This window comes from Polistes dominula, unplaced genomic scaffold (genome assembly GCF_049000335.1).
Source record: "Polistes dominula isolate Pdom_NZ unplaced genomic scaffold, Pdom_raw_medaka contig_68, whole genome shotgun sequence".
In the NCBI taxonomy this organism is placed as follows: Eukaryota; Metazoa; Arthropoda; class Insecta; order Hymenoptera; family Vespidae; genus Polistes; species Polistes dominula.
The window spans coordinates 423704-435815 of NW_028301034.1; the positions used below are offsets into that span (position 1 = coordinate 423704).

Genomic DNA, 12112 nt, shown 5'->3' on the forward strand with positions numbered 1-12112 from the left:
TTACTTTTGATATTATGCAAATTGTTTGATCAAGTTATTTCATTTGATAAGATAAAAAGAACGTAGATTTGTATATATGTGTGTTTTATTTCAGATGTCTATTGCCGAACGAGAGCATGGAGAATGCTACGTATTATCTACCTCAGGACGTTATGAATTTCAGTTATCCTTGGGATTTCGAAGCCAAAAATTGGTCGCAATGTTTACGACGAGATCCTATATTGGATGGTAATTTTCAAGCTCAGGATAATTGGCCGGTTCAAACGCCAATAGGTTCACATGATTTGGCCAAAGCCGAGGGTGTTAAACCTTGCGAAGGATACGTTTACGATAGGACAAAATATAAAAGTACCACCACTTCTGAGGTATGATTATTCTCTAGAAAATATAAAGCTCGATTAACCTGTCTCGTTTCTTTTTCTAGTGAATCGGTGAATCCGAACCGCTTTTCCTTTTTCAGTGGAACTTGGTCTGCGATAGAGCCTGGCTGAGGGCTACGGGGGACTCATTGTTCATGGTAGGAGTCATGCTTGGCTCGATGATATTTGGTGCTTTGTCCGATAAATATGGACGTAGACCAATTTTCTTCCTGTCTTTAGTCATCCAGCTAGCTGGCGGTATATTGCTTGCAATAGTTCCCGAGTTTATTTCCTACGTAATCTTCAGGTTGATCGTTGGTTCGACCACCAGTGGAGTCTTTTTGGTGGCTTACGTAATAGGTAAAGAATATGTTGCATTAGAAAATGTTAAGTTAATTCATTTTGACTTATTTTTGTTGAATAAGTTGTTAGCATATTATAATAATGTTAAATACTAATATTGTTACTAATGATTCTTCTGTGTGTCTCAACTTATGTAATTATAAATAAATAATTGACCTTTTTATTTTCCATACAGCTCTTGAGATGGTCGGCCCAAAGAAACGTTTGGTGGCTGGTGTAGGTTGTCAATTATTCTTCACTACGGGCTACATTCTTATGGCAGGTTTTGCTTATATGATAAGAGAATGGAGAATGCTGCAGGTCGCCATCACCATTCCGAGTATCGTATTTCTGTTCTATTGGTGGTATGTTTTATGATAATTCTTAGTCAACTGGCCTCAATATGTGCATAATACACATTGTTTGTATAGGTTCATTCCAGAGTCTGCTCGTTGGTTATTGATGAAAGGTCGTGCCGAGGAAGCTAAAGACATACTTCAATGTGCATCGAAGGAAAATGGAATGGAAATTCCACGTGAAGCTTTAGATACTCTTTTAAGCAATAATAATGAAGACAGTATGCCTGATTCAAAGAAGGCTTCTCTCTTTGATCTTTTTCGATATCCAAATTTAAGGCGAAAGAGTATACTATTGTTTTTTAATTGGTAATTTTAAATATCTAATATATGTTTTTCTTACAAAAAAAAAACTGATAACAAATATACGTAGGTTGAAATTTAAATAAACTGAAAAAACAAAAGAGTTACATGTTTGCACCTGTTACTGTCTTCCAAAGTAGTCACCAGCGTTGTGTAGAACCCGTTAGTAGAGCCTGTTCTGTTGATAGTGCGAATGGAGCGATCTATTGTTCATGTCTCATCCAGTGTTACGATACGGCGTAAGAAAGCCTCTCATTCGCGCTCATAGCGCTCCATGAGATATATGAGATAGCGCTCATAGTTTTCCATCAATTCATGCGGAACCCATCGTGGCATTCGCTTAAGAACTGTTCCAGAGATTCGACAGGCAGTAGACCGCTCAATTCGCACCATCAACAGAGGAGACTCTGCTAACGGGTTCTACACAACGCTGGTGACTACTTTAAAGGACAGTAACAGGAGAACACATGTAATTCTTTTGTATCGGTTGTGAATAAATAGTTGCCACTATTTAAGTTCCAACCTACGTAGTACAAAAATAATCATTCTTATTTGTCTGTAGGCTCGTAAATAGTGGTACATATTATGGATTATCTTGGCATGCATCCAATCTTGGTGGAAACGATTACGTGAACTTTTTGATATCTGGCTTGGTAGAAGTGCCTGCTTATACATTTCTTATTTTCACGTTAAATCGATGGGGCCGAAAAATAATTCTCTGTGGTTGTATGTTGCTTTCCGGATTGGCACTACTCGCTGCATTGTTCGTTCCTATTGGTAAGTAAAATAAATATTGTGTTTTAGTCGAGAGTAAACTTAACTTGAAAAGTTGCTGAATTTGATCGCTGTATAGATAAACCATGGCTAGTAGTTTGTCTCGCTATGATTGGGAAACTTGCCATCACATCATCGTATGGTGCAATTTATGTTTTTACGGCCGAACAATTTCCAACTGTTATCCGTAACGTAGGTCTTGGCGCTTGTTCGACTTTTGCTCGTATCGGTGGTGTAATAGCACCATATATAAATCATCTAGTAAGAAAATCATATATATTATTGCTAGATTTATTGACTATGTCGATAAGATATTACCTAATACGAATTTATTGTTAAATCTTTTAGTCGGAAATATGGACACCCTTGCCTTTGGTCATTTTCGGATCGTGTGCTCTCTTTGGTGGTATGATGTCACTGTTACTTCCAGAAACTTTAAACAAAAAACTTCCTGAATCTATCCAAGATGGAGAATTGTTTGGAAAGTACGTTCAATTGTTATCAAATCACATCAATCAGATATTTCAAATAGAATTGAAAAATATTTAATCATTTTATCTTTAATATTATAATCATGTAGGAAAGTTCCTAAAAATAAGAAGAAGAAGAAGCAACAGCATGACCTGGAACAAGGAAACGAAATAGATGTAATAAAGCCACTGAAACCACAAGAAAATGGAGTACATGAAAAGCAAAATGGATGACGTTAGTCTTATTGAGGAATGTCGGTTGTGCTGAAAATATTTATCTGATTCCTCTCCGATTGTAAACTAGGCGTTCTCATACGCGTGATCCACGTGTAGTGTGCACACATTCAAAGCGCACCAAATTGAAAATGGAGCTCTCTTAAAGTAACTCGATTAACGATATTCGGCACAGAGATCAAATTACAAATCTTTTTCCAATTGTAAGTAAACGATAGTATGGAAAACAAATTCAAGGCCTTTGTAAAGAAAAAGAAAAAGAAAAAAAAAAGAAGAAAAAAAAGAGAGAGAGAAAAAGAAAGATAGAAAGTGAGTGTTTATTTTTATACAAGAATCTTAAACAACTTAAAGAACTTTTAAACAATGAAAGATTTCTGGTTTGATCAATTTGCACCAGGCTCACGGTATATTAACCGCTAATTGATCATTATTTGATCATGGCTTAATCTTATTAATCTGAGCCTTGCTTAAATATATTACATCAGTTAAAAGAGAAGGAAGAACGTTCTCAATTCTTGAATACTGAAAGTAAAGATGCAACATAAGATTTCTGCCAATATGCATATCATTTACTATAATTCTGAATGTCATTTATGGTATAAGTGCCCTTTTTTGTAATTTTGTGCAAGAGAAATAGATACCTAATCATACAATTATTATATCTATATATATATATATTATAAGATTTACGAAATTGTTATTTTCTTTTATCGAAGATAATTCGATCAATGTTTGATTATTATTGCGATATTCGATAAATATACACACGTACATTGTCATAATACATTTTAAAAGCTTGTCCGAATTTATAATTAACAAAAGACAAGAATGATTTATAATGATTATGTAGGTTACGACGATTAACGTCATATTTTTTATAAATTATGCTTTTAGATAAGAAACGTCATTTTATGAAATGTCGTTATAATCATAACGATGATACGAATCTTTTTCTTTATTATTAATTTATTAATTAATAACGAATTTTTTGATATGTCGATCTTAATATTTAAATATTATCCTTATGTAATTATATGCGAAGTAATGCCTACGAATTTTATTCTATATTAACATTTTATTATTACTTGCTGCGCATTTTTGTATATGAAAAAGTTAAATGTAGATTTAAAAAAAAAAAAAAGATTAAATAAAAAAAAATTTCTGTGATTTATATATATATATATATATATGTAGATAGTTTTTTTTGTCTAATTTAATTTTCCATAATAATAGAGTCTTAACATTGTAACGTAAATAATGTTCAAATTATACTTTCTAAGATTTTCCAAAATTTTTATTTTGTTTTTTTTTTTTTTTATTTCATCAGAACAGCTTTTTTTTTTTACTCAAACTTAATTGGTACAAAAAATCTAATACATTTTACACAATAAATATTTTTATGAATGCTTTTCTGTAATGATCTGTCAAAGATATACAATGCATTCATTATAATGGTGCAAGGAATTAATATGAAATGTTTATAAATTCTAAGGACGTATATTGTATCTTAAATTTATAAAGAAATAGTATAATACTAATAATAATAATAATAATAATAGAAATAGGCAATGTAATGCTATTAAAAATCCATCTTAAATTAAAACTGAGAACTAACTAAATTATGAATAGTAATTGCATTGCTCTGTTATATATATATATATATGTATACACATATAATTTTAAAATAATTCACAATCAGAAATATAAATATATATCTGTTATTTAAATATTAGTAAAGTTAATGGTATTGAAAATAATCATTAAAAATAGCAATGTGTATTAGAATGATAATTTAAAACATAATACTTTAAAAGATATGTTCTTTCATGAACAATTTCAATGAATAAAGTTCAATAAAATATCCAATATTTTTCAAATGATATCGGTTGTATAAATAACTTAAACTTATAAAGCACTGTTCATTTACATTTTGATATAATTTGTCTTCTTAAAACGATTTCTCATATATAACAGAAATATTACACCCATGAAATATCCAATACGGATGGAATTGTTTCTTAATTGTATTTTAAAGAACATAGACATTACCTTTTTAAAAAATATCATTAAACTTAATATTAATTCGAATAAAAATATGACTTCACATCAAGAGCTTATTTTTGCTCCTAATGGTTGTGGCCTAGCATTACGTTCAAGTCTTTTTTGTTGCTGTTCAAATAAACGTTGCTCACGTTCTCTACGTTTTTGTTCCCTTAACGCTCTAGTAGGATCACCAAATTCTTCGCTGGTTTCTTCTTCCCAACTAACAGTGTTGTCTTCCCATTCTTTGAGTTCATTCTAAATATAAATATGTTTCATTAATATTCAACACATTATATATAATTTCGCATTCATATATACGTAGGTTGGAACTTAAATAGTGGCTACTACTTATTTACAACCGATACAAAAGAGTTACAGCTCCTAACCCGTTAGCAGAGTCTGCTCTGTTGATGGTGCGAATGAAGCGGTCTACTGTCTGTCGAATCTCTGGAACAGTTCTAAAGCGAATGCCACCATGGGTTCCACATGAATTGACGGAAATGCAGAAATGGATGCATTATGATGCTGCTCAGACATCGTATCGTAACACTGGATGAGACATGGGCAGTAGATCGTTCCATTCACACCATCAACAGAACAGGCTCTGCTGACGGTATACTACGCCTTCCACATCGCTGGCAACGGGTTCTATACAACGCTGGTAACTACTTTGAAGTACAGTAACAGGAGTAGTATACAGGAACTGTAACTCTTTTGTATCGGTTGTGAACAAATAGTTGTCATTATTTAAGTTTCAAGCTATGTATTTATATGTAAACTTACCGTTGGTATTGGATCGGTAGCTACTGCAAATTTAGCAAGATGACGAGCATTGTCGTAATTGTTTTCTGCTTTTTTATCTTTGATAAGAATTTTAGTTTGTCTTGTAATTTTTGGTGTCATATCCTAAAATAGACAAATATGTTACATCCTAATTCTTTTCTTATGATATTTAACTTGTAATAGAATTTACCTGAAAGAAGTTAGGTTGTTGTTCCTCTTCTGGAGGTTCTGTAGACTTGGCCACCTGTTGTCTATATTGTTCTATCTTAGATTGGATAATGTTGACAGGTTTATCTGGTACAACAACAACTGGATTTTCCTCCCAATGATCCCATTTGACTAATTCCTTGAATAAACATTCTCATAATTACTATTATAAACTATAGTTGTCAAAGTATTTATAGAGAGAGAGAGATTTGAAAATAGATTTACCACAGATGTAAGAAGTGTAATAAAAACTCACCGTGTTTGCATTGTTTGTTGGATTTGGTATTACGCCAACTGCCGAAAGTGGTATCGAATCACACGAAGATCTTCTACGACGTTTTAAACAACACATAGCACGTCTAAATGCACCGAAGAGAAGTAAAACAAGGGCTTTTACCCGGTTTACTAAGAATTCAACAGCCATTGTTAACCTTAAACGAATCTAACCTCTTTTTCGTTGAGATATTCAAATATTTATTCGACAAAGACAAATTTAATTCGTCCTAATTTCATCTTCTTCTTCTTCTTCTTCTTTTTTTTTTTTTAACAATAATAATAATTGCAATTTTTTTACTTTTGATTTTTGTCTCGATTATTTTTGTTACACAATGTAAAGCATTTTCATCAAAGTATTCCTACGTTACTAGATTCCTAACCTACGAATAAAATAGTGAAACGATATATCGAAATATATCGATGTCGTAAGCCGGTAAAATGCGATTATTTTGTTATTATTTTCAAATTAAGTAATTTCCACTGAATAAAATTGAGATAAAGAAAATTTTATTGTAATTAATCGCTTTGTTTATTGTTATTTTATATTACTTGATCAAAAGACACTGTTATGAAATTATAAATGGACGCACTCGTACAATTGATTTAAATTTATTTTTATTAAGCTTCAATTAATTGAATCATTCTTCTTAACTAATTTGTTGATTTATTTCATTCTACGAATAAATCATACACAGATAAATATTTATTCATTTAAGGGGATATTCTGGTCTAGAAATTTGAATAAAATCGATTTTTTTTTCATATCATCAAAGCTTAACCTTTTAAGAATATGTCCTCAAGAGGATTTTTCAAAATTCAATTTATTTTCGGAAATATGGCTGTTTTAGTGACGCGGCATCCTATATTCTACCCTTATTACGCGAAACTTTCTCGAAACTGTTTTTTTTGTTCACAAATGTCAAAATATCTCAAGTTCTACTAAACCGATTTACTTGAAATTTGGTGGGAATCTTCTCTATGCATTACTCTATCGCGCAAACTAAAATCTTACAAAATTTTCAATTTTTACTATTTTTAAAAAATTCGGAAAAGTAAAAAATGTGGTAAAAAATAATGTATCTTTTTTTCAGACAGCTGTAATTTAGCGAAAAAAAAAATTTTTTTCAATTCTTTTAGTTCGAACGATAGCGGCATTATTCTAAATTAATAATCCGTTTCAATTTTGTATTTTGGATTATCAGGAGAGCTGTAATCTTGACATTTGTCGCGCGCCGTTTTTTTGGGACCCCCTACTTCATCTTTTTCAATTTTAAATTTTTTCACTATTTTTTTTTTGTTCCATGCATTCTTGAAATATTAATGAATATCTTGTAACATTATAGATAGTGAAAATATTATTCGTCTTTTTGTTATTACATATGAAATGGTACCTAAAATTCATGCCTCTAGATCAGAATACCCTCTTAAGTGGACACGTTAACAAAAAAAACGATTTTTTTTTTCGATTTTCTGAAAGAATATTATTTCAAAAATATTTCTTCAAATTTTCGTAAAGATCCGCGCATTATTTACAAAACTGTAGCGCTCCAAGTAAGTTACCAAAACTTTAAAACGGTGGCCCTCGCTGTGTCCAGACAATTTATCCGATCCTTACCAAATTTTGTACAGTAATACTAGATACACGTATCTAGGGAATGAACGAAAGGATTTTTCGAAAAAATGCCAATTTTTTTTTTTCTTCAAAAACTCGGCGATTTTTCTGCAAAAATCTCAATTTTTTTCGCAAAATGTCGACTATTTTGAGAAAAGTTAAAAAATCAAAATTTCCTTTCGTTCATTCCCTGCGCCAACATCTCTACTAAAGGATAACACTCAGTTTTTTTGTTTATGATGAACCAATTTTTGCCAGTGAGGGCCACCGAAAATCACCTTTTTTTTGGACTCTTAGAAAAGTGGCCACAGACAACACAATTTACAATATTTTTACACACAAAAAATTGTGAATATAGTTCAGATATATAACTTACATATACCAAAAATTTGTATTGATATTAATAAACCTGGCTGCAAAAAAAATTCACAAACAAACCGCTTTTTTTTTTACACTCGAAGGTGACGTGTCCCCTTAAATTAATAATGTCACGTTCAAATTTTATAGTTTCGTGTAATTGTCAAATTAAGAGACGACATAACAAAACAATTTCACTTTTTAATTTAAAGTTGTTTTTTTTTATAAATATTACATGTGTAATCTTTCATTGATAACTGCCCTAGTGAACACACCAACGTAACAGTGATATCACACCTAGAGAACATGTAACATAACAAATGTAATGTAAATTTTACATTCTTGTGATACAAATGGTGATATATACAAATGGTGATACACACATGTGAGTCACATGTGACACGTATGTTATTTACGGTTTTACGTAACCTAAAGTTTTTAGTTCTGTAAATGTAACGTCTCGGTTACATTGGTGTGTTCACTGGGCTATAAGATTTTTCGTAGCAATTATCAATTGTAACTTATTTTATATCGAAGTAAATATTATAATATTTTTAAAAATTCTTAAAACTTTAATTTAAAAGTTGATATATTTTTTGATTTGGAATTATATCAATCTTTTTTTTTTTATAATTACGAAAAATATTCGAGCAACACAGTAGATTAAGTAATTTATCATAATAGTTGAATAAAAAATATGTTTAAAAATAAGAAATAATATTTATAGAAATTGTTTGTTTTTGTTTTTTTTATCCTCGAACACACTTTTCTCGTTTAGTATTACGATCGAATTGACATTTTTCTTGATTTCTGCATTTTACACCAGCACATATAACGGCACCAGCTAAAACAAATATATACAAATTATTACAATATTAACACATTCACGACTGCTGACGTGAATTTACGTCTTTTCAAGTTTTATTCCTAATTATCACTGACGTGAAATTTACGTCATTTTAAAATTAAAAAATTTAATATAAATTAATTTTTATAATATTTAAATAAATTATATTTTATTATATATATTATATATTTTATAATAATAATAATATATAAATTTAAATAATTTTTAATTTCTGCCAATACACAGTATTAAAGAAGGAAAAAATATGCCGGTCGCGAATGTGTTAATAATAAATATTTAAATAAATAATATTATAGATAATTATTAGAATATTTTTATTAATTTAATATTATATTTATAATCTTTATGTTTTCAAAGAAAATATATACTTACTATTTGATGAGCCTTTGTAACCATTACCAGTATTAACAGCACTCGAGGATACACATGACGTAGAACCACATTTGTTAGGACAACATTTTTGATTACCTGAGCATTGATAATCGCTGACACATCGAGGCATACATTTGTCGATGGTACTTTTTAATGGACAAAATCCAGCTTTACCTAAATATATTATATTACATCAATATATAATTTAATTTTATTTACAATAACGTATTTAAGAAAACTTTGAAGAAATATGTTATTTTTCTTTGTTTGTATAATTTGAAATTAATTATTATACTTATTAATACGAGATCCAGTTGGAAGTTTAGTGTACCTATCGAATTTTTCCTAAAAACCTAATTTTTACGTACATTTATGATTAGGAGAATATATATCTATCAGATTTTCTATCAAAATGTGGCCGCTAGTATTTTTAATTAAATTATTGTTAATTAATTTTTGGGCCGCAAATAAGGTTTGCCGGCTGTTAAAGATGGTAAGAATTAAAGGTAGAGTGAGAGAGAGTTGTCGCGCAACATCACTTGTCAGACGAGGATAGCGATTGCCAGCCGCACGACACTTTAAAGCCACTGCGCATGCGTCGGACGCTAGTGTTCTCAACCACCGGTGCAAACAGTAACTCCAAAACAGCGTGGTTAGAATAATAATGTCGCAGCTATTCAGTTGAGAACATTAGCAATCGACGCATGCGCAGTGGCTTTGAAGTGTCGTGCGGCTGGCAATCGCTGTCCTCGTCTGACAAGTGATCTTGCGCGATAACTCTCTCTCACTCTATCTTTAATTTCTACTATCTTTAACAGCCGGCAAGCCTTATTTGCGGCCAGATTTAATTAAGCTATCGTATATCATAATAAACGGAAAAAATTAGCTTTAATTTGATATATAAATAATAAATGTTCATTATGAATGTATAAATATATCAAAATCATATCTGTTTACACCTGACTGCGAAGAGGTAGGGTCAAGTGCGCAACGGCAATTGTGATTTTTCAAAGTCTTTACATATATTGCCGTAAAGTGGATGATATTTTATTTAAAAACCAAGTGAGTGAATTTTTTCCCCAAAATTAATTAACAATAATTTAATTAAAAATACTAGCGGCAACATTTTGATAGAAAATCTGGTAGATATATATTCTCTTAATCATAAATATACGTAAAAATTAGGTTTTTAACAAAAATTCGATGGGTACACTAAACTTGAAGCCGGATCTCGTATTATATATTTCTTAAATGCAATCAATATTTTCAATCTTTTGCTTGTTTCACGATGTTTACTCGAATGTTCAATTTTAATCAGCATAATCAACGTTTATCTTCGTATTTAATCTTTAATCGGAAACAACGTAACAACGACTTATTCAATTTCTATTATATTTACATGAAAGATAATAAATATTGTATTTCACTGTAGTTGTTACTTTATATTGAATTATTTTTCTTCGAATATTACACCATAATAAGATTTATGGTATGTATCGACGAAAAACCACATCATCCTTGATCGAATGTTTCAATGTATACGAATAATATACGTTTATTTTGAGAAAAGAAAACAGAACAAGTTTAAAATTCTTCAATACAAATATACAGATGACTACGTATCCTATTAAACTGACTTTCACTTTTTAACAAACAAGTTATGTAAAATCTATAAGTTCTACAGTATATACACATGTATATACACATATTGATATTAGCATTTATTTTCATGTTTAAAACAATCTTTTTTTTATCAAATAATATCAATGCATTGTAAATTATTTTGTTTACTTACTGGAAAGTTGTCCTGATGTTACGATCATCATCAAACAAAGGCAGAAAAGAAGAATTAAAGTTTTACCTGATAAATTAAATATATATATTTGATTGTAAATATGAATAACGTGATAAGTAAAATAAATGATTAATATTTCAAAAGATACGTACGATACATTTTTCTTGACGTTATCTCGTTAAAGTGAAGTTGAATAGCTTAATGGTTTCCGTTAGAATGTTCAAACATGAACTACGTGCGAAGAACTATAATAAGATTGTAATAAATACTGCTTTTTAAACAACCACCATGATTTTACCACCACTCTTATTAACTGAACTGTTGTTTTTTTTTGAACCGGAAAAATGAGGTTTTTCCGTTGAAGTAATATTATAACAAGTGAATCACTGATTCTTGCAAGCGTCTAAGAACTTAGTCGAGTGGAAAGGATAAATGCTAAGATGATTTTAAGTGGCCTTTCTTTAACGTGGATCTTGCGTCACTCTTTTTGCGAGTGTCTTTACTAAGCGGATAAGAAATGTGGAACCAACGAGATAGCTTTAATGTAAATTATCCCTGTATGAATCATTAATCATATAAAGAGAGAGATTACGATAATATATTTTAATGTTTGACATGTTCTCTTATATTTTTCCTTTTATTGTTTACATAATAAAATTCTCATATTTAATAATATATAAATTAAATGTATTTAATATACATAAATATTAAATATTAGTATACATAAGAAATGCTCATAATTTATTGCGAATTTATTTTTTCGTATAATTAATAGCGTAATTAATGTTTCTTTTAATTTATACTCACACGCACACAAATACATATATATAAATATATTTATTATATATATTATATATATATTATATATATTATTATATTATATGTATTATTATATTTGTAATTATAATATTATTAATATTAATATTAATTAATATTATTTATAATATATTTATATATAATA

At 29.7% G+C, this 12112-nt stretch overlaps 3 protein-coding genes across 8 annotated transcripts in view; 1 reads left to right on the plus strand and 2 right to left on the minus strand.

Annotated features, from left to right (window-relative positions):
• Window positions 1-4718, plus strand: part of Orct (Organic cation transporter) — a 41391-nt gene extending 36673 nt beyond the window's left edge. For all 6 annotated transcript variants that reach the window (XM_015333595.2, XM_015333599.2, XM_015333600.2 and 3 more), the window contains 8 exons: window positions 95-365; window positions 461-719; window positions 898-1066; window positions 1133-1366; window positions 1923-2137; window positions 2214-2395; window positions 2483-2619; window positions 2715-4718. In XM_015333595.2, the coding sequence (XP_015189081.1) occupies window positions 95-365; window positions 461-719; window positions 898-1066; window positions 1133-1366; window positions 1923-2137; window positions 2214-2395; window positions 2483-2619; window positions 2715-2838 (1591 nt within the window). In that variant the 3' untranslated portion in view covers window positions 2839-4718. The remainder of the gene's footprint in view (window positions 1-94; window positions 366-460; window positions 720-897; window positions 1067-1132; window positions 1367-1922; window positions 2138-2213; window positions 2396-2482; window positions 2620-2714) is intronic.
• On the minus strand, window positions 3137-6648 carry LOC107073120 (uncharacterized). Its single transcript, XM_015333601.2, has 4 exons — window positions 6128-6648; window positions 5855-6010; window positions 5665-5787; window positions 3137-5136 (listed from the first exon to the last, which is right to left on the minus strand). Exons 1-4 carry the CDS (start codon window positions 6293-6295, stop codon window positions 4945-4947), a joined length of 639 nt encoding a protein of 212 aa, XP_015189087.1. The 5' UTR covers window positions 6296-6648; the 3' UTR covers window positions 3137-4944.
• A 1649-nt stretch (window positions 6649-8297) lies between these two features.
• Window positions 8298-11617, minus strand: LOC107073122 (waprin-Thr1). The gene is made up of 4 exons (XM_015333602.2): window positions 11304-11617; window positions 11152-11217; window positions 9357-9530; window positions 8298-8960 (listed from the first exon to the last, which is right to left on the minus strand). The coding sequence occupies exons 1-4, from the start codon at window positions 11308-11310 to the stop codon at window positions 8866-8868; spliced, it is 342 nt and encodes a 113-aa protein (XP_015189088.1). The 5' UTR covers window positions 11311-11617; the 3' UTR covers window positions 8298-8865.
• Between the last annotated feature and the right edge of the window lie 495 nt (window positions 11618-12112).

Excerpts from the sequence above, each read along its gene's own strand:
- LOC107073122 (XM_015333602.2), bottom strand. Across the intron at positions 9,531-11,151 it reads AACATCAGGACAACTTTCCA|GTAAAGCTGGATTTTGTCCA; the intron begins GTAAGTAAACAA and ends TAATATATTTAG. Across the intron at positions 8,961-9,356 it reads TTACAAAGGCTCATCAAATA|CTGGTGCCGTTATATGTGCT; the intron begins GTAAGTATATAT and ends TATTTGTTTTAG.
- LOC107073120 (XM_015333601.2), bottom strand. The coding sequence starts at position 6,295 with ATGGCTGTTGAATTCTTAGTAAACCGGGTAAAAGCCCTTGTTTTACTT. Across the intron at positions 6,011-6,127 it reads CAACAAACAATGCAAACACG|GAATTAGTCAAATGGGATCA; the intron begins GTGAGTTTTTAT and ends TGTTTATTCAAG. Across the intron at positions 5,788-5,854 it reads AACAACCTAACTTCTTTCAG|GATATGACACCAAAAATTAC; the intron begins GTAAATTCTATT and ends TGTCTATTTTAG.